Genomic DNA, 23,050 nt, shown 5'->3' on the forward strand with positions numbered 1-23,050 from the left:
CACATACTGCACTAAGGGAAGAAAACGTGGCTAATTCCTAAAGGCCAATATGGAGCAAATCTGCTGGATGGCAACATTTACCAGAAAAACTGAGGTGAGAGGCTAGTTTTCAAACCAGCCTTTGATTGTAAGGCTCCAAGGTAGAGCCCACAGCACTGTGTTGTATAGTGGTGAGCACAGAGACTCCACTCAGTACACCACAGTTATTAATAGCTTCACATATACCACTCCATCAGCGCACATAGGAGTTTTTAAGTGCCGGTCAGATCAGATTAGGCACTAGTCCATGCAAGAGGGCCTTGCAATATAAGCTCCTTTCAGCTTGGCTACAGAAAAACGTTCTCTGGCTGGATAACCACATTGGAGATCTTAGTTGTCCTCTGAGAAGCCACCTTAAAATATTTTTTCTAGCCCATATAAAGAATGAGTCCTATCCCATTATCAGACATAAGTGAGAGATTTTTAAACTAACCTTTTCTCAGTCACAAAATCCCAAGTGGAGGTCCTGAGTCCACTGAAGTAATAAGCATCGTAATAATCTGCATTTATACATTGCCTTTCATCCAAAGTTCTTAATGGAATCTTACCACTCCCCAGTGAGCTAGGGGCGTATAATGGATTTATCATGCTGACAGGAGAGCTCTCTCCCGTCGGAATATAGTATCTTCACCAGACGTGCTACAGCGGCACAGCTGCATCAGAGCAGCTGTGCTGATGTAGCGTTTCTGGTGTAGACTAGCTCTCACGGAATACAGAAGCAGAGATGGGAATAGAACCTGGGAGCTTGTATGCACTGAACTGAAGGGTCAGGCCCTTAGTTCTGTATTTTACCTCCTAGAACATGCCAAATACCTGTAGATGTTGTTTTTATTTATATCCAGATGCAGGGAGAAGATTTCCCATTTTAAATACTATGGGGTAAGCCCACTGGTGACATAAGGGAATGACTTTTGCATTCTTACTCCAAGAGTGAATTTGATTCTGTGTTTTTGGGAAGGGGTTTTTCTAAGCTGCTTATCATAATATCTCTCACACATTAATGAGTTCATCCTCACAACACCCTTGTGGAGTAGGGAAGTATTTATATCCCTGTTTTACAGATAGGAACCCAAGACAGAGAAGTTAAGTGACTTGCCCAAGGTCACACAGGAAGTGTGTGGTGGTGCCAGGATTTGGACTCAGATCTCCTGAATCCCAATCCAGTGCCATGACCACAAGACCATACTTCCTCTCTGATTGTGAAACTGAGATTCGTGCTGGTGACATGTGTTATCAGGAAAAGCAAAATAAAATATAATAAGATCAGCTACAGATCAACTATTACAATGGACCCTGCTTGTAGGGCTATAAAACTCATTAAAAGCACATGCATAAAATGATAAAATAGAGTGAGACTTTCAAATGTTGACTTAATAATTGTTAAACCCCTTCTGGCTGCACTATTTTATAGTCTTCTACTGTACTAATGAAAAGGGAAGAAACAACAAAGAAGGGTTTTAACCTTCCAATTATATAAACTCTATGGACCACCAAAGAAGATGAAAGATTATTTATAATGTCACAACAATTTATCAGTTGGGGATTTTGTTGTTGTTGCTGCATCGAAGTTAAATATGAAGAAACAACGCATTCACCACCCCCTCAGCTCTTTCACTCTTACTTATTTGAGATCTCTTTCTTGTCTATGGAATAATAATCCACTCACCAAATCTAAAAGTAGAATTAAAAGAAATAAAACAACACTCCTCATTTGAGGGGCCTTTCTGATTTTATGGTACTTGTTTTAAAACTCTTCAATTCCAGTCTCAACTGGGACTGGATGGTTTGGGAAGTGGGTACAAACCCTTTGACTGCTGGTTCTCTGTTCAAACCCAATCGTTTGAACTCTTGGTTCAAAAGTGACTGAAAGCTGTTTAGTGACATATATGAAATGCCTTGGTGGTCTCGGTAAACAGGTGTCCTAGCAGCTGTTCTAGGAAAAAGTTGTCCTGATTATAAAACAGAGACGCTCTGAATTGACTGTGCAAAGTCTTAACTAGTCTTTCATCCTCAGAGGTGGACTCCAGATTGAACTAATGGGCATTAGTGGAATGGAGTATGCATGTTTACTTCCTGTGCTGCACTTGTTTGTGGATATAAGCCTTCAATTTCCAGAGCTGCCATACAGCACCTTTCACAAGCACTGAATTCACACCGTGCCTGACTTAGAGACCTTTGAAGTGAATGGAAAGACTCCCATTGATTTCAATGGCCTCTGGATCAGGCCCCCAATGTATTTATTAATGTTTCATTCCACAAACTTAAACTCCCTCAACAAATAAGGTGCTGTTTAGAAAACATTTTGCCTAAAGCACACTGTTTTAAAGATGGTCAAAAGCAGCAAATCTAAAGGAACAGGGAATTATCTTTGCAAAGATGAAGAGGGCTTAGCGGTCCGGTATGTATTTTGGTGGTGACCTCTGTAAGTTAATAGTCAAGACTTCAAAAAAAAAAGTGGAAGCCCCTTTTCTCGGAGAAGGGGTGGAGGAGAGGTAGGAAAAGGAGTGTAGGCAGCTGTTTCCTTCCTACAAAAGGTTTTGCCATGTTGATTCCAGACTGATTCTCAACCGAACACAGCAGTGATCTACTGAACTGAGACTAGGTTGGAAGTCAGGGAACCTGGTTTCTATTCCTGACTTCACAGCTGACATGCTTGGGTAAGTCACACAACCTCTCTGTGCCTCAATTTCTCCATCTGTAAAATGGAGATAAAGATACCCACCTTTGTAAAATGCTTTGAGATATATGGGTGAAAAATGGAATATAAACACAAAGTATTAGCATTCCTCCCAGCAGAAGAGAAAATGCCATAACATTTGGTCTATGACGACAATGAAGGGTTAATCAGAGAAAAGGTGTGGGACACCAAAAATGAAGTGAGCTGGAAATCACAGCCCATACAGGATATCCGGAGAGGGAGGGCCTGCATCACATAAACAGAAAGTTAAGAAAGCGGACTCCACTTTGCTGGTAATTGTTTACTAAACAATGAGTGACTCAATTACTTAAAAGCATTACATATGTATATACTATTTTCTTCCAATTTTTTTCCTAGCTGTGAAAGCTGCTAAGCCGCTGCCTAACATTTCAGCAATGCTCTCTGCCCTAATAAAGAAATTCACACATTTTCCATCTAGATTATCTCCTGAGTAGAAAACTGCCAGATTTTCCAAACTGTACTTATGCCTGACTTGTTTACTCACCAGGATCAACATCGTTCTCATTCCAACAAAGAGCGGAGTTCTACACACACCAGGATGCCAGAGGCTGTTTGTAATTCAAATAAATGAATACATGCATTTTAGCACTGGCAAAAGCCTGACAGTCCAGACTAAAGGGTCTGGTCATCCTCTCACTAACACCAGTTTAACTCCTTTGATTTTAGTGGGTGTACTCCCAATTTACACAATTGAGAGTTAGAGGAGAACGAAGCCCAGGTTCTGCTTACTCTGGCCATGATTTTATTGTGACCATAGCTGATGTTTTACTTAAAGCTCCAGCTCCTGGTGCTATCATTTTGTGAGAATCTAAGTTTTAATTAAAAAATAAATAAAAAAGGTTTCCAGTCTTCATGGTGGTAGAGAAGAGTTTAAAATCGTGACCCTGAGAGGCTCAGAAACTGCAAGGCAAATTAAAAAACAAAACGAGGCTTTTTTTAAGCCTTGATTTTGAGATGGGGAGAGGGACTGACTCATGTGTTTTGAAAGTCTGGGGTTAGTAATGCTGAGTATGGTATAGGTAGCTTCAGGTGCAGCTTCCCCATGCTACGCTGCAAATGTTCTTTTGAACTCGATTAGGAGGGGTGATTACTCCAAGGAGTGAACAGAGAATCCAGGCTACATGCCCATTCAGACTTTGGCATCACTATAGGACCCAGGGTTCTTCCCTCACATGTTTGTGTGCTGTTCCTACTGATCTCAATGGGAATTGCACACGCACATCTGTGGGCAAAATTCGTCCCTCCCTGGTGCGTCGCTCATTTTTATTAGCTAACCCTGCCCATGCCTCCCCACCATAATGACGTATCCGAAAAACACACGATTTCCCCTTTATATATTTATATGAGCTTTGAGCAGGGATGAAAAAAACCAAACCAACAAAAAGTTTGCTTTAAAATGAAAAGGAGGAATCCACGTAAAGTTTGACAAAAACCTCATCCCATAATCATGCGTGGGCACTCGCTAGCTGAAAGTAGTGGCACTGTGACAAATGTAGCAAAACCAAAAGCAGGCTCTATTAAAAAGAGAGAGAGAAGAAGAAGGAAAAAAGTCTTCCACTGGCCATCTGTGAAAATAAGGCATGTGGCCATTAACTGCAGAGGCTGTAAATATACGCAAACCCCAAGAAGCAAATGGGAAAAAATGGACTACACTTTAAGCTCAAACAAATCAAAATGTTTAATGCTTAGTTAGCAATGCTGGGCAAAAACAACCTGATCTTTGCAGTTTGTGCAATGTATTTTAAATATATTAAAATGTATTTTAATTCAATTAAAAAAATAATAAAGACGCTTCAGGGGTCTTAAGACACTAGATTCAGAAGCTTTGTTGATTGGACTTATTGAAAGGCTGACATACAGAGTGATGGATGGGCGATGACATAATACCTGCTTGCCTTGTTGTCGTGCTCTTTGAAAACTGGTTGCTCTCCGTTGATAGCATTAACAAAGAGGATTGCAATCCCTTCCACCTTACCCTGCATTCAAGAAATTTCCACTGGCAAAGAATCTCAGCAAAACAGAATTAAGAAGGTTTTTCTGGGTGTGCAGGATGGATAGGAAAAACCAGGGACCACATGTTAGCTTCTGTGTTGGAGGGTGATTTGGAGTCTCTAAGAGTCCGTTGTCACAAAAAAGCCCTTCGTCCCCACATAGTATAAAAATTATAAATAGACATCTCTCTCTGCACTCTGAGAACAGAACAAAAATATTATACTATTAATCTTTTCTAGTGTTTTCCAAGCAATGAGAAATAGAGAGGGCTACAAATTACAGGACACATATATTACACGTACACTGAGTTTGATGTATAAATGTATATAACGTGTCTGTGCAGTAAAGCCTTTGCTAGCCAGCAGAAATGCTACAGTATTTTTCAAGCAAAATACTACATGGGCCATTAAAATGAGCAGGGTTTAACTTTTGCAGAGCACTTTGGTACAGAATGGAAGCGCTGTACCTCTGATTAATTTCCAGTGGTTTCCTTCAGCTTAGAAAACAAGAACAATTTAACTGCCCCCAATTCCTGCCTTCCCTTGCTTTTCTATATCCACAGCCTGCTCACTATGGGCCCTATCCAAAGCCCTTTCAGGTCAATGGAAAAACTCTCACTGGCTTCCGTGTGCTTTGGATCTGCCCCCCCTTTGGGAACTCCAGCTCCAATTTAGCGTTTAGGAAGAACAATATATTATTTAAATCAAAAACTCAACTGAAAAAAAATTAAAATCCCATTTTATAGCAGCTTTTCCCCATGCCTTCAGTGAAGTGAGCTCCAGTTTTCTATTTCTCAAAGAGCAGCATCTGGTAGCTCAGGATTCATCATAATGCACTTCCTCACCTCCCCTTAGGGGAAAGGATAGGCTGGATTCACTTCAGCTCAGCAGACCACTGCAGTTCCTTAAGAGTTAACTCTGCTGGCCCCATCCATCAGGCAACCAGTGAGGCATCCGGAAAGAATGATGGATGTAAAATTATTACAGGGCTGCCACCCGATACACTTAGTGCCATTTGTAACTAACACTGGAACTGACACACTTTTTTCATTATTAAACATCCACATTAAGTCAACATTGGTCACTGTCATTTCATGTTTGGCACTCTGTTAAAGGGAAGAGAGAGACAGAGGGGTGGGGGTGGAGGAAGGGAGTGAGGAGGCTGATGGGAGATGGGGTGGGTGGAAATGAGAGGAAAGGCATCCTGGACCTACTGTTCCAAAAGCATGAGTAATAAAACAGGCTTCTGCTTACAATGCTGGAATAAATATTGTTACAAATAGCTCTTTAGTTACAACCCAGCAGACAAGTACATGTCAAAGCCTTTTAGAAGAGGGATGTACTCTCAGCAATAAGTGAGGGAACTGGTATCATAGGTTAAGAAACACTTACGGTTGGTTAGTGTGTGTGTGTGCGCGAGCGCTGCTTGTGTATTTATAGGTGTGCACAGCACTCAGATATTAGTATGTCTATTTAATGGAGCATACCTGAACACATATGAATGTGTATTTGTGGAGCTGTTTCCATGCACACCTCTGTGTGTGTGTGTGTGTGTGTGTGTGTTTACAGATATGTGAGTATGTAATGTGTGTTTACTTGTTTATAGGTTCTGAGTGTATATACAAATTTCTGGCTAGCTTTTTGTAGTGGAGCATACGCATCTGTTGTATGCACACACGTGTTGTGTATTTGTATATGAGTGCATTGTGTGTTTGTATGCATGCACACACATGCCAGTACCTGTGGTTGTGTACCTTCAATGTATAGAAGAATGTGAGGTTTTGGGCTGAATAAGTAGATCATAGTCCACTTTCTGATGCTGCCCACTGCAGTGTTTGGTCTGGATGAAAATCTGCACTGTTTGAGCTACATGTATAAAAGGTAATATTGTTTATGTAGAGTAAGTAACAAGCTATAATTAACTGTAGATCACAATTATAAATAAAACTATGTTCCTGGGTTTCCAAGAAACCAGAAAAACACACACATACACACTTCTGATTTATCTTGAAGCATTTCCAAGAAAAGAATTTTAAAAATATATTTTATTGCATTCCCAATTAAAATACGTTTCAGTAAAATCTACATTCATTATGTAGATTTTACTAAAACCCTCTGAAATTAAAGTACCCATAAAGTGTTGGGTGCCACAAATCAAGGCATCCAAAAATCCTAGTCACTTTTCAATCTCTTTTCCTGCTTATGCCTCCTCTAGCATAATGCCTCTCCAATCCCACACAATTTCTCTCTGTCTGACTCCTGCCTTACAACTGAGAGCACTGCCCATCTACAAAGACCCATCCCAGCTGGGAACATGAAAACTAGCCACTGGGTCATGTGAATGTATGGAAAACAGCCTCTGAGGCTTTAAGATGAGCATTCATAAAAGGGGATTGCCTGCCCCTGTGCCTTTCCAGCCACACCCAGCAGACAGATCCTTAACGGTACTCATGACTTTGGGCAGTTCAGAAATGCAGACCCAGGCATTGGTGGGTGGGATTACTATTCGTGCAATAAAAAGGCTCAACCGGCCCTTTTTTAGCTCCATACTTATACCACCAACACTGGGGAAGAAGGGACTCAATCTCTGGACCCCACCATGGCACGGTGTGCCTGGCTCATAAAGATTAGCAACATTCCAGCGAGAATGAAGTGATTCAGGATCATCTTGCTCTCCAGCACATGGCATACACAGCTATGTATCAGTACATTTGTGTGCAAGCACCGTAACCAATCATTAATGCGTTCCTTGCAATGCCTCTGTAGCTATCCCGTTCCCGCCTGTTCTGCAGGGAGCAAGGGACAAAAGCAGGAAACCCAAAGGCCTGGCGGTTTGGTGTGTTTGCCTCTTAAATCATTGGGCCTGCCCTTAAGCTTGCTGATGTAAACCCTTAGAGACCCATCTATGATATTCTCAGTTTCTCCCTCCCCACTACCTTTCTCTCTTTCTCTTCCAAGAAAAAGGAAAGAAAAATTTCAGGAATATAATTTAACTGAAACTGGCCGTACTTTCCTTTCCCCCCCCCCCCCCACCCCCAAATGCCAGGGGGAGGTCTTGATAAAAGCTTTAAGCAAAAACCTATATCCAAACACCCTCAAACTCTGGAGAAGTTCAGATCCTGAATTGGATCAGAACTTCCTGTCTGGCTATAATTAGATGAGAAGACCCAGAATGTATGGAAAATTCAGCTAGGTTTCCAAACTTCACAGCCACCTCCCTTTCTCTCTGCTGGGTCAATCCAACCCCCCCCCTCCCCCCCAAATAAATCTCTGTCAACTCTGAGATCCTGCAGCTCCAAAGGGAAATTCACAACTAGCCCCCCCTATCAGTATAATGGGTCAAACCAGCAATCCAGATCCAAACACCACTGCACTTTTGTAGAGTTCAGATTTGGATCGAACCTTTGTGTCTTCTTCAGAATGAAATCCTGATAAAGTTTGGCAGCTATTGTATCAAAAAAGCTGTTGCCACTTTAGAAAAGAAAACCTGAACCCCCAACCCCGCAAATGCAATACCTTCCCCTCATGCACACCCAAGCAGACAGGGAACATGAACTAGAGAGCAAAATAAACCCCAGAGCTTGTGGTGAGGGTGAGAAGTGAAAACAGAAGGGCGAGGAGGAGCCTAACAATAGGAAAGTAACAGAATAAAGCGAATGCAGATGGCTCCACTCCTGTTACTTAATCAAAAGGCTGTGCAAAGTCACTAGAGCCGGCATAAAGTCATGTGTTAGAACAACAGCTGATCTGTGTATTAAAGAAGATTAACTTGCAGTGCCATGGTGGAGGGCCTGGGATTATTTTATGTACTTCCATTGCTGTACAAGCCGTCAGCACAATTACTGCCCTCCGATGTGAATGACTGATCTGTAACCACAGCTAAACAGCATGCTGCTTAGGGGCCTGGGTGCTTCATGAAGATGAATTTCCATACCATCAAAGTGCTTTTAATGGGCTCCCTGATCCAACCACAAGGCCTGCTTTGCAAGTATATAGGACTCAGGATGAAGGCTTCCTGTCCAAAAGGATTTGGTCGGTTGTCACTTGACAATTCCCAGCCAGCACAGGGGAGGAGAGGGGGGGAGATAGGTAGAGTTGTCTCTGCTTTGGAGGATTAAAAAAAAAAAAGGGTACAGATGCTTTCTGAATGCAACCAACTGCTGTATCCACAGCTGAATTCAATGCGCTTAACAAATAACGGCAATTTAGCTATGCTTGCGAGGAATAGCTTGAGTCACTTTGCATTAGCATCTGGCTGAGTGTTAAAGTCATTTCTACATGGGGAGCACAGAAAAGGAATTTCTGCTCCAAGCATCCTTTCAAGAATGCTTAAATATTTGAATATAAATTCCTTTGTGCTTGTGATCACTTCGCCTTATAGCTGACACTCTACTTTCCCCCCTTCCCTTCTGCTACTCTTCTATATGAAATGCCATAAACATGCTCTGTCCCTCTCTTTCAATACCCAATGCCCTTATTCTTCTAAAAGAGGTTTTATGTACTGCCAGACACCTATTACACTGACCTCTTTTTTCTCCCCCTTCCTCTCAGGAGAGTGCATGAAATTGGAGCCATTTCTACATCATTTACACCCATGCTAGGCTGGTGAAAAAGTACAGTAGGAACAGACTCGCATGTACATTTAACATTCATTATCCGGTCTGCTGGCTTCTCACAGCTTATTGATCAAACTCCATCTAAAAAACAGGGAAACTGGAAAGCTATCCAAATTAGCAATCTGCTCGTTCTGGACAATATTGTTTGACTCACAAGCTTCCCAGGATGACTGATTTTCAAGTTATTGCTAAGTAGCTGATCATTTTTATTCTATCTGTCTGCCTATCTGAATGAGTCACATGGGGATCTTGGAATGAAAGAGCCACCAGAACTGGGAGAGCCAATAAAATTTCATTTTCACCAAATGCAATAATATTTCACCTTGATTATTTTGTAGAATTAAAGCAGTTTTGTCTGGAGAAATATTTGGGAAAAAATCATGGAAAATATATTGTAAAAACATGGATTTGTGACGCACCCAACAACTTTTCCACATTTCTGTCTTGGATAGCGTAACTGTCATAATTGATATGCTATCAATGTAAACGTGGCCAGGAAGGGAGCAATGGGCTTACACACACCTTCAGCAAGGGTAGGGCACCAGAAAGTAGTCACAGGCATTTCCTGAAAAAAGCAGGAAATCATGGAACCTGTGACTCTTGTAACCCCCATGACAAAAGGACAGTGCTAGATACAATATATACAAGTGTTCCCTGAGAGGAAAATATTACCTTAGTTGACGATTTTGCTTATTACAGCTTAGCAGGCCAGTTCAAAATTAGAATAATGCAGGGCCCCTCAATTCTAGTGCTTCTAGAAAGTATTTGGTACAGTTCGTATTGTCAATTCTCTGTTTTTTCAGTTTTGCTAAGTCATCTAACATGACTTGACAGTGCTACGTTGCAATGGTCACAAAACATCATATATGACAGCCTCATAAAGCTAAATATCCAGAAGCTGAGCCCGAGTATCAGCAAAGCTTATGATCCTAAAGAAGCTTGCATATTTGCAAATCCAGCTCATCTCACAAAAACATGTAAGAATTTCCATAAAGCAAGATTTTCACTCACACCCAGATATTTCAAAGATCACCTAGTCATAATACATATTGACAGCCTGGAACAGAGAATTAGTGGTCTCCAAAGTTTTCATAAGGACTTTAACTATGTTTTAGGCTCTACTGTCTCCATGTCTGTGTGGGGCTGTTTTTGTTTGTTTTTTGACAGAAGCAAATATTCTAAAAGGAAGGAGGGAGACAGAGCAGGGAAGAGAGGAAAAGAAAAGAGAGGGAGAAGGAGATGTGTGTGTGTATCTGTAATGCCTGAACATGAGGAGAATATGATCACCCAAGTGACTATCAGAAAAGGGAGTCTCAGGAACTGACCTTTTCTGTCCTGCAGTTATTGAGACCCAGACTATTCACAACAGCCACCTTCCCATCAAGCACCTGTTGCTCCCTCCGAAGTTGCTCCTTCATCTGTCGGGCCTCCTGGATTGCCTTGGTGACAGCATCGTGGTCATTTAAATAACCTGACGACGTGATAGAAGAAAGAATATCTTAAAAAGAAAGGAAGAAAGAAAGGAAAGTTACAAGAAAACATTTTCACTTTTGTCAATGAAACTCATCAGTGCTTTCCTTGGGCACTTAATTAAATGAGAAAGAGACAGAGACAATGAGCAGACCCATAAACCTGTCTGTGCTTGGAAATTAGCTGCTCTTATGATAGAGCCACCTGGGTATAAACCATGAGAAACATTAATACCGATAGCATCACTGATACTTGATTCCATTAGTTTCAATGTTTACCCAACATTACAGAGATTGGCCTTGTGGTTTGTATACAGCAGGATGTAACTTGATAGGGGACGTGGGAGGCCTTGATCATGCAAGCAATCCAAAACTATTAAAAATAGACCATTTTTTCCCTTCCCTTTCTTAAAACTTGTGAATACATTAAAATAAACCACAGGTGGCGGTGGTTTGCTATAGATACAAAGCGCATAACGGCTGGGAAAAGAAACTTCCCGCTGCCGAATGCTCCCCACCACCACCTGTCATTCAGAAATGTATAAGAAACCACAGCTACATGGACCTATGTTCCCACTCTATTCATGTTGCTGATAGTAGGTCAGATGTCTACACTATTTGGCTGTGAATTCACTGCCTAGGGTTTAGCACTAGTAGTGGCTGAAATATTTCATTTTAAAATGTTACAATCATCACCAGCACAGCTAATGCTATTTAATTTTAAACGTGATACTTTGTCATTTTTTTCCCTTTAGCGTACTGTAGATTATACTTATTATGATCTGCATATGATTTGTAGGATGGAATACTGATGGAAGACTCCAAGCCCCAGTCTATTTTTCAAACATTATAGGAGAAGCTAGTATCTATCATTCCTCCCCACCCACCCCCCTCCACACACACTCTTCTTTCTGTCTTTTAACTAGGGCATAAAAATGGCATAAAATGAATCTGCAATATGAAATTGCCCAGAAAAGGGACTTCTGTTTGTGACATGAGGCTAAATCTAACCAGATCCATTGGTGAATTGTGACAGATGGAGGGACTGTGAGACAGAAGGCAAGCACTAATCACACACAAAATGACCGGCTTGCCTCAACATGTTCCATGGATTCCAGCAAACTTTACACCCTAATCCATTTTTAGAACAAAAAACATCTGGGCCATAAATCCTCTAATCTGCCAAAACACGCTATTAAATCCCATGATTTGTTGAAAAACACTAAGATTAAAGAAAGGAAATATAAAATGGCTAACTGCCGTGTTAGGAAAGTGTTATTAATACTCTTTCTTTGTCTCAATTATAAATGTTCTGTTCCTAAAGAGCCTTGTCTAATCATGTCAGATTACACATCCTTGTTATATTGCTAGACTCTTCTATCTGATCCACTGATTGCCAAAAAACATAGAACATTGTCTTGTTGCTTAAAACATTTCAGTGGAAGAAGCTGATGTCAGATTAGTTCAGTGCTGCACTGCTGTGCCCTCATTTCCCTCCCCCCACCCCAAAATAATAACAGAATGATCCTGGCATTCTGGTCTCCTTTGGAGAATTGAAAGCAAAAGTTTCTGTATAGTCTGAGTGTAGGGGGAGCAGATCAACAAATACCTTTCACGTAAGTATCTGAAAACACTGGCAGTTTTACATAAAATTAATTTGATCCACATAACTTATTTTTACCAGATGACCTGGCTCAATGATTTCAGGGCAATGACAGCTTTTCTAGTGCTAGGAAGGATGTAATCCACACCTCCTAAATGGTATCACAGGGGTTTTGGTGGGGGGGGGGGGGGTCCCCGTCTTAGCACGTCGCTTGGTTCTTTCCCCACCTTGCATCTGTTATTGATCAAGTTTGCATTTGGTCAGAATAAACTGTATAAAAGCAAACAAAAACCCAGTGACATTTAAAAATAGCAGTGCTCTTGATTAGATATTATCATAGTTATAATTTGTATTATAGGTGAATTTGCCTAAGAATTGGAATTCATGCCCTTCTCCAGACCATTTTTTTTTTCCTGACTACCACTCTCTTTGAGAAGATTTGGCACACATCAGTGAATAAAAGCAAGCACTCTTTATGTTTTTCAATAGCTGCCAATATGCTGGTATGCAGAGAAAAGATTAATATAAATGCAAGTTGAATGTAAATTGTTTTTGTTTAGGGTACATGGTGAATTATTGACAGAGAGATACTAAATGCACTTAGTTACAGGGATTGCCAAACCAGTATTTAGATGTTGGAGACAACGGGGAGAGGGGAAGGGGGGACTTGTTTTTGTTTTTAATAGGTAGGCATATGCCTGCTTTTGAAAAGAAATGCCTGGATTTAAAGTTGTATGTGAAGCCATGACATGTGTGACTCCTCAAGTTTTAGCATGATTTACAGGCAGTGTGGATGGGTGTAACCAAAGGACTACATGCCATGTGTGCCACTTCACCAGCTACATGCCCTACATTATTTCTGATATAAAGGTGCGTGCTCCCCTTGACCAGATACAGCTGAACAATATTGTGAGCACAGTGAAAACAAACAGTCTGAAGGATGGATTTTAAAAGGGGGTTTTAAAGTGAATTTAGTGGTGGGGAAAGGTGCCAGCCTATCTGAATTCCAGGACACTGGGCCTAAGCCCACCTAGGTCAGAAGGCCCTCCCTCTCATGGGCAGCCCTAGAGACCAAAGTCCTCTTTTTATCCAGAGATCAGAGACAGCATGGTTAAGGCCTTGCAGGGTTCCCAACCGGTGTGCTTCAGCCCTGTGCTGGAGCAACCTACCTCTCACAGAAAGAAGATAGTTCAGTCTATCTAGCCCATTCAATACTTGGTCTTTTTGCTTAAAGTGACAATGAGGCTGTCAATTATGGTGGTTTTATGTCACGTGCAAACTTCTGCTGGGGGCTTGACTGAGCTCAACAACTCATTTTGTTAAGGTCAACAAAGGGTTTATACATGGTAATGGCTTTTGCTTACTACAACCGGGCTGGCTGTGAACTAGTTACCTAGCAGTAAAAGGCTCTACATACCATTACCAAGCCTCTGAATCATCCAGTCCTCCATAAAGGACAGATTTTTGATAGGAGCAGCCTGTGTCTGTCCAGTTCTTGTGCTGCATTTAAAGACAGCTTATCTTGTACAGTACACACAATGATTCTGTTCAGCTAGCAACCTCAAAAAGTCACTTTCTGTATTGGTAGCTAGGAGATATAAAGCAGTGAACTCTACGTCATTAACAATAACTTAAGTATGTTATCTTTTGCTCCACAGTTTTCCATGGTTTATTAATGGTATAACACATTAATTCTTCTTACAAGAGTGACCTTTAAAGCTCCATTCATCCTCACAGCTGTTATCCAATTACATTATCACTCATTACAGGTACAGTGTTTCAAAATCTGCATTTTGTTAAAAGGAGAAAAGTAAATTGTAGGGATCTCAAATCTATGAAAAATACCATGGGTGGAGGAGGAGGAAAACAAGAGACCGTCTGCCACTGAGAGGCAGGTCAGATTCTTAACTCTATGCTTAGAGCTGCTGTTCACTCTCCTCAGGACAAAGGTTTTAAAGAGAAAAAAAATGAAAACTCAGCCCACTGTACACAGAGAGCAGCAGGGCCAAACAGATTAAAGATGCAAATACATTACTAACCTAGCAAGTTAAATAGTGTAGTTCTAATAAGAATAATACATAATAAGTCATGAATTAACAATGGGATATTTATGAAACATTTATGGAGTTCTATAGAATGTCATGCCAGATAAAGTAATTTCCCTTTTCACCCTGGCCATAGAAGTATGTTCTCTATTTGGTGCGTGTAATCATAACTCTCATCAGTCTGCACACTGAGTGAAGACTGTGGGACCCACATATAGGGATTTTAAAGTTGGGGCAGAAGTATGGGTCTTAGTGGTATATGTGCAACTGGAATATGCTGCACAGTGCACTTGGGTGAAGTACATGTTCATTTATAGGAAGACAGAATGCATGTCTCAAATAGTTTCAATGCATTGCAATGGAAAAATCACAGGAACAGCCAAACTGGAGCAGACCTATGGTCCATTCAGTCCAGTATCCTGTCTCCAAAAATGGCCAGTACTAGCTGCTTCAGAGGAAGGTGCAAGAAACCCCACAATAAGCAACTGTAGGATAATCTACCCCCTCCCCCGACCCCCTGGAAGCTCTCAACCTAATCCCAAATAGTTAGTGATTAATTTACACCATCCTGCAATCACAATTCAGGTTACAGTAGAACCTCAGAGTTACGAATAGAGGTTGTTTGTAACTCTGACATGTTCATACTCTGGACAAAACATTATGGTTGGTTCTTTCAAAAGCTTACAGTTGAACATTGACTTATTACAGCTTTGAAATGTTACTATGCAGAAGAAAAATGCTGATTTCCCTTTATTTTTTAGTCGTTTACATTTAACACAGTACTGTACTATATTTGCTTTTTTTTTTTTTTTGGTCTCTGCTGCTGCTTGATTGTGTACTTCTGGTTCCAAATGAGGCGTGTAGTTGACTGGTCAGTTCGTAACTCTGGTGTTTGTAACTCTGAGGTGCTACTGTATTTTCAATCACTTTGTACAATAGATTGGAAAAGATTATCATTACAATGGGGTGTGTCTGCATGTTATTTATACATATACATTACACATAAGGACATGGCACGCACGTGGGGGCACACATCCCTCCCCCCCTTTTAATATAAAGCACTTGTGAAATATAAAGTGTCAATAACACCAGAACCATTTATTGTTTAAATGGTCTCAAGAGAGGCAGTTTTGGAGGGAGGGAGGAATAATAATATATTACAGAACAATACTAAAACCAGCTAGCCTGACTATTTTCAAGATACAATGTAAAGTATGTTTTGAAATGTACCTGGTGACTTTTTAGTTAGCCATTAATATTACTCCTGGTAGATTAAGCTAAAAGCACAAAGCTTTTCAGTGGACTATGCATCAAACCTGTAATTTTCTAAGGAACTGTATGCACATGTAGACATGTAACTCCTAGGGATTTTTTTAAAGCTTATTCATCAGTTGTTTATACTTTTAAATGGCGAATGTTTGAAATCACTGTAATACAGTAGTAGCCACAAAACAATCATTTATGAATTGTTATCATACAGAAGTATCTGAAATAACACAAGTTTTTCCCATGCGGAATGTGAAGAGTTAATGCACTACTGAGATCACTGAGCGCTTTTCCACGTGAATGCAATATTAGGCCCCACCTTCGATTTATCATATGCCATTGTGTGGCATTGGTTGGCAAATGCTGATTTTTTTTAATGCTGACCTCTGAGCTACATCAACAAAACCAAAAGAAAACAAACGTACCTATTGTGTTAACTCTGGCTGAAGGACTGGCTAATGTTGCTGGCACTGAGGATTTGAGTGAACCGGCCCCACTGTTTATTCTCAGAGCTGGCATATGAGGAGAAGTGGGCGATGTCGGAGATTTTCCCTCAGACGTCTTGGGTTTAGCTGAGAGGTTCAGCGGCTGGGCCACTTCATCCTACAACGAGCACAAGATAAAGCATGTCATAAAGATGCTGCTGCCGCTGCCATAGTTGTACCCAAACACATATGGTCACGTTCCATTCATGTGAAGTTGCAAATGAGTGATCCTAAAAACACATCATGCAACATTTCCTATGATGCCATCATATTAGGTCAGCTGGGAATCAAAATGACCCATGAACTGGAGAATTAGAGAACATTCTTTATTTGCACAATGTACATAAGAATTTTCTCCAAATTTGCATCTACATGATACATAGTTATACAATCCAAACAGGAGTACAATTACAATAATATTTTGTGTAATTTTTAAAAACTTGAGATAGGTGGAAGAAATAAAAATTAATCACAACTTCCGTCTAAAATTCAACCTCAACCCAAACTTACTTGTAGTTCTAAAACTTGGGTAAACTTGTGTGAGTAAATGTGTTGATTTTGTATTTCTATTTTTATTTTCCTCTGAACTCCCTGGTTTTCACAAGTACCAAAGTATCATAAGCAATCTCTTTTATGGGTATTTTTACCCAGTCAGAACCAGAAAGTCAGTTTTTGTGCTAGTTCCAGCTTCCAAATCTCCATCAGAGATTTGCATAATTTAGAATAAGCATCTAAACTTTTGGATTTTTATAGGAAACTTTAGAGGTTCACTAATAATTACCATGGTTGTGTACATTGAAAACATGGGCCAAGTTCATAAAGAGAGTTCAACTACGAGTGAAATCAACAGGAGTTATATTTGCTTTGTTCAGGACTGAATCTGGCATATTATATATAGAGAGAGAAAGAGAGAGAGAGAGAGAGAGAGAGCGAGCAATAAACAATTCTGAACAATACATTAAAAATCAAAAGTCACTTGTTTTGGTTTGACTCTAACGAAAAGCAAAAGAAGGATCAGAGAAGCCCCTTTCTGTCCCTACAGAGGAGATACAATAGTAAACGCTTTTTAAAAAATTACTTTTTAATATCCAGAAATGGTATCTATGTTTTCGGACCATTCTGCCACATACTTATCTGCAACTTGTGTGCCTGCTATTATCCTATCTTGCCAAAGCAGGATATGTTAAAGATGTCCTTGCAGAGCTAAACTTTACTCTGCAACTTGTGAATTAAGAAGCCCATCCTTTAACTAATGGAAGTAATATTTATGCATGGGGTCTATTACAGATATAATAGGGTTGATTCTGGTCTCCCTTTGTAAGTTTTACTTTTAAGAAAGTCCATTTGCACCTATGAAATTACTTCCGACCGACACCAGTGAGAAATCAGAATCAGGCCCATAATGTAGGACTGGTAAATGTGGAGCAAACTCCACTGGAATTTTTCCCTGTTACTGTTGGAGTATCTGAAACTACTGTAATACTAATTCTGGTCCAAAGAATGCAGTATGCTGCAGAAGGCAAGGAATTGTCCAGTGGTCTATATTGCATATGGAAACATGTTATATAAATATGAATGTCTTCACCATCATACAACCTACTTATAATTCTGCAAAGCACTGTTATGCCACCTTTCAATTATCTCAAACAGGCAAGCTTTTGAGTTGTGCCTTTATTATATTTGAATGTATTTGATTACTTTATACTTCATAGTTAAAAATGAATTAAAGCAGAATAAACAAAATGATCAGGGAAATAAAGGACAAAAATGTCATCTTTAAAGTGATAGTAAAGTTCTCCTAGATATTTCCTGTGAAGAATAATACAGAAAAAAATCAGTGGGCAAAATGTTCAAAAGTGCCCAAGCGATTTAGGAGCCTAAATCCCATTTTCAGCAGTGACTTAGCTCACTTAGAAGCACTCATTGTTTTTCCATAACACTTAGCTCCTTAGAGGCTTCTGGAAATTTTACCCAGTTTAACTGAAATTATTTGATATGTGTAAATTTACAATGTTTAGAACCCATTCCACTTAAGACTAAGAAATACAAATCCAGTCCTGGTGCTTGCTTGACTGTTGATGGCATTCACATCTGAATAAAACACAGTCACTGTGTTGCTAAATGGGATGGGGTTTGTCCTGTTGTTCCACTACTCTCAACAGAAAACAACAGCACATCCGTGGTAGATCAGCAGTGAAGTGGTTAAATTAAAAAGTGCAATTTAAAAAAAAAACAAACCAAACCCAAACCCCAACAAACCCAACCACCTGTGTTGATGAAATGTGCCAGACTAATATCCCTGGAGACCAAAGTCCTCTATTTAGCACAGAATAGATCACCAGAAGCAATGCACACTTCCCCACCAACTTTTATCAGCTCCCTTCCAGAGAGGTCAGTTTCCATGTACATTCAATTCTTGACCTCTATTATAAGTGCCAAAAAAGGGGTTGATTAGTTCCAGATATGGTGATGAGCTCTGCGAAGAAATGTCTGTCCACTGGAAACCTGACTGAGACCACCACCTCATTTCATATAGGCCATCAAACAGTCATCAGATGCGAATGGCTTTCACTGACCATAAAGACTTAGACTAGATTCAAATTTTCGTTTTAGAGGTGAGGGCTCCATGCCCTCTCCCTTTAGAACGAATCTTTGGGCTATCCAGTCCCACTGAGCTTCACTTCCTCTCCTTCTTTTCTTCTCTCTCTCTTTTCCCTGCCTCCCTCACTCCCATCCTCCCCCTCCCCCCCCCTTTTTTTTCTGGTGTGAAGTGCAAGGCTTTCCGTTAGCTCACTAAGCAGTTTTATTTTTTATGTCTCATTTAATGAAAATTGGAAATGGAGGTGGCGGTCTTTCTGTCTGAGTTACCCTGCCATAGAGATGTCTGTGCTGTAACTATTCGTGGTGCTAAGAATGCTCTTCTTCATTCAAGTCAGCACAGCTTTCTCTGGAGCCAAGAAGTGTAAGGCCTTGTGGAAATAATAGAAGTCGACAGTTCCAGAGCTGATAAATGTCATTCCAAATTGCCCCTTCATTCACTTTCATTGTGTGTTCAGGCTAATGGTAAATTAATTGGAGGTCACACAAGTTTGGTTCTTATACAGGAGAATGAGTGGACTATTTTAAGCTATTACACATATTTACAACACGATGTTACTTTACCGTTCAGAGTTCATAATATTTTACCTCTCTTATTTCAAAAGGCCCTATCAAACCCAAATTTGGACTGAAATGCCATTTAAAATCTGGTCTGAGAGTTTAAAAATTCTGAGTCAGATCCTTAGGATCTGGTATAAAAAAAAGTTTGGGGATTTGGTTATAATGTACAATTGTTTTGAACATGAAGATCAACAATAGAACCTTCATTCAATATGTGATGGAACACTTTATCCCTTCCTTACTTGCAGATATATGTTTAAATTCTCTGGACCAGAGATTCTACTCTCAACTTTCCCAATTCAAATTGGGAAGAGCATTTGGCATTTTGCCTTCTTACCATTATTTTTACCAATACAGTTGCAGCTAGTATGTTGCCAGCATAAAAGTCTAGCAGGCCTGATTTTCATTTACACTGAGGGCCCTTTATACCACTCTGGCAGTGTAAAAGGCCCTTGTGTAAATAAAAATCAGACCCAACATGATCAGTCCAGTAGACAGTGCCTGTAAGGGGGGGGACAGAGATTTTTTTAGGTGGATCACAGAGTCTAACATTACTTTCCACACTTACTTTTATTAGAGGAAACCCAACATTGATTGGTCCCTGCCTCACTCCCCCAACACACACACATGCAGAGTTATTCTAAGATACCAGTGAAAAGAACAGGACATTTTTTTTTCTGAAGAGTTAATAAAGTCAAACATTTATTTATATAATCAGCCCAAACTATTAATGCTTAAAGCAGAAGACATTAAGACCTAAAAGTCTTGTAATAATATAAACACAGATGTGATGAAAGTGAAATATGATCTCGATTAAAGGTTATGAAATGTTTCCTTTAAAAAGTGGCATATTTGGCTAACAAAACAAAATAAAAAATTAAGAAATAAACGTGGGGAGCAAAGCAGAAGCAAAATCATACCACTAAGGCTGCTAAAAGGAAGTATATGCAGCAGAACCAATGCATTGTAATGGAGATTTCAGTCCCTTATGCCATGGTAATATCAGCACAGCATTCTTTCCAACAGCCTTAGTGGTTTGCTTTCCTTTGTTGAAAGATCATCATAAACTATACCAGAGATGGACCCAATACCTCATTAACTTTGGGACTATGGGGAGGTCAGATCCTAGATCTGATAAGCTTTTACAGCTGGTTCCTAGTCCTATAATGGACAAAAACAAAACTCCAGATCTGAATCCTCCTGAATGACTTTTTTTTTGGGGGGGGGGGGGCGGGGGGGAAGGAAAGGAGGAGGAAGGGGTAGAGGAGATGTGGGGAGATCAGAGAATTCAAGATCTGAATTTTGTATCTTGGAATCACCTGGATTCGTAGTGCTTTAAGCTTTCTCACTAAAGCATCATGTATCATGTAAAACAAAGCCTTCTACCTGAGGATTTAAGTGTCTTATAAACATAAATATAAACAAGCCAAAACACTCCTGATGGGTTAGGTATGTACCACACCCATTTTATAGATGTTTGTATTGTTCTTTGTAAATGTAAAGTGCTAAATAAATTCTAAGTGTTATTAATACAGATAGGAAAAATGAGGCAGACAGAGGCTAAGTAATTTGCCCAAGGTCATGTTGTAAATCAGTTTACTGGAGTAACCCCTAGAATCCTGACTCCCCCGTCACTAATATTGTCCCACCAAATAACTGACTGAAATTATGTTTTCTTTAAGGTCTCTATGGGACAGATCCTGAGGTCTCTACTCAGTCCTTACTCAGACAAAAACCCCATGAAGCCAATGGGATTTTTGTTTGAGTAGGAATTTTAGAGGGACTGCAATACCCTCTTCTGAGTCCCTCTTTCTCAGTTAATAAAAAACCATCCCACTTCATATGGTGGGAACTGAATGAAAGAGTGCTGACCCGGATGAGTGCACCAGTCTCGGGGAGGGGGCGGGGGAGAGATCAGATAGACCCATTTAGATTTTAATAATCTAGTTTCTTTTCACATATATTATATATTAGTTTACTATTAAAATACAGTTATTGAAACACCGTGTTGTAGTATAAGCCCAAGCACTCCATCCCTCAACAGTACAAACTGAAGGTCCAGGTTGCAGAGTTTATTACAAAATCATGAACTACACTGTGCATCATCTGACTGGCAATACAAATGTGCTTAAATGACCTGGCATAAGTACAGCCTAGTGTGTTCTACTAAAGAGGCTTTTCATGACCTCTGGGAACACATTCACCACATATTGCTGCCTATCTAAATGACCTTGACGGTACAAATTACAGCCAAACGAGTTAGAAACAAGGAGCCAGAAAGGGGGTTTCTCAAAGAATGCATCCCCCATCTCTCCGGAAACAAAGCCATGGCCCCACTTCCCCCACCCTCTCTCTCTTTCATGGAGATCTTCATTTCAACAAAAATGCAAAATATGGAGCATTTACTGGTGCGTCTGGGCAGAAGACAATGTTGCTATTGTTGCATGTTGAACAATACACCCAGTCACTGGCCTAGCAATCCAGTCATGCGCTTATCCAGAAATGTTTAACCAGTAAATATATATCAAAAACAGGGGTGCATTTGCACACACACAAATAAAATCCTTCAACATTATTGTCCCCCGAAGAGTACAGCTGCCCCCACACAGAACGATACCGGCAGTTCTTTTTCTTTTGCCATAGTCACTCATGAAATTATCAGTGGTGATAATAAGACGACGAGAGGTAAAGGCAGTTGTTAAACATGTTGTATAAATGAATCATACTGCTGATATTATCCTCACTGATTAAATAATTGTATTAAATTAAGCAAGGATGTTCAAACGACAGGATGGCTGAATTAGATAATGTTCATCTGCAGCTGCACCTCCTCCTGCCACATTTCCAAGTTTTGATTAAGAATAATGCATCCCTTCCTCTAGAAGTGGAAATTTATGTATCTACACAGAGACACAACAAGACAGGGAGGAAGACAGAGAGACCGACCTTTGGGTCATAATATGATGATAAAAGCAGAGCAGATTTTTAAAAAATCTTAGATGTGGAGAATTATTCTTTGGATGCACTAAAATTACTAAAACTTATTGTAAATCTGAGTAATATTTGCAGTACAGAAAGTCTGAAGACTGGGCATTGATCAGAGTTGATCAGGATGCAGAGGGAAAGGCACTGAAAAGCAGATCTAAGGGAAATATTGGAATAAGGCTGTTTACCTCTCTGGCGCTGCATAGTGCAGACTTTTGTTAGTTAATGTACCAGCTACAGGTAAATCTCAGCCTGGATTCTCATTTTCACCTCAAACAGTTTCTGGTTGTGGCTTTAGCTGACCCTTAAATCTAGTGTAAAAGCCTGTTTTGTTTATTGTATTGCATTCTCAACTGCCTAGGGCGTAGCTCCTAGGGCTAGACACTGGTGGTTTCAGTCACTGAGGGTATTCCCCAAATGCTCTTCTTACTTATGCTTCATATTACCTGTGTTGTTATTCCCATGACTACTGCTTTTAGGACAGCAGTTCCATGATCAGCAGTCATCCAAGACGGTGAGGTACACATAGGGGAGTATGCTCTTTTCCTGACATGCTCATGCACAGTTTCCATTTCTGTTGATGGGGGAGCTTCAGTAAGGAGGGCACAAGCTTAAGCAAGATTTTGTCCTAGCATCAGGAGTAGCCTTGGTGGGAACTCGGTCACAAAGCACT

At 40.2% G+C, this 23,050-nt stretch overlaps 1 protein-coding gene across 17 annotated transcripts in view; it reads right to left on the bottom strand.

Moving 5' to 3' along the window:
* Positions 1 to 23,050, bottom strand: part of SOX5 (SRY-box transcription factor 5) — a 402,743-nt gene that overhangs the window by 25,511 nt on the left and 354,182 nt on the right. For 12 of the 17 annotated variants that reach the window (XM_043538849.1, XM_037915855.2, XM_037915851.2 and 9 more), the window contains exons 10-11: positions 16,174 to 16,351; positions 10,691 to 10,863 (exon numbers count right to left, since the gene is read on the bottom strand). In XM_043538849.1, coding sequence (XP_043394784.1) covers positions 10,691 to 10,863; positions 16,174 to 16,351 — 351 coding nt within the window. The remainder of the gene's footprint in view (positions 1 to 10,690; positions 10,864 to 16,173; positions 16,352 to 23,050) is intronic. The other 5 variants (XM_037915826.2, XM_037915863.2, XM_037915831.2 and 2 more) reach the window with 1 other exon arrangement.

This window comes from Chelonia mydas, chromosome 1 (genome assembly GCF_015237465.2).
Source record: "Chelonia mydas isolate rCheMyd1 chromosome 1, rCheMyd1.pri.v2, whole genome shotgun sequence".
NCBI classification, from domain to species: domain Eukaryota; kingdom Metazoa; phylum Chordata; order Testudines; family Cheloniidae; genus Chelonia; species Chelonia mydas.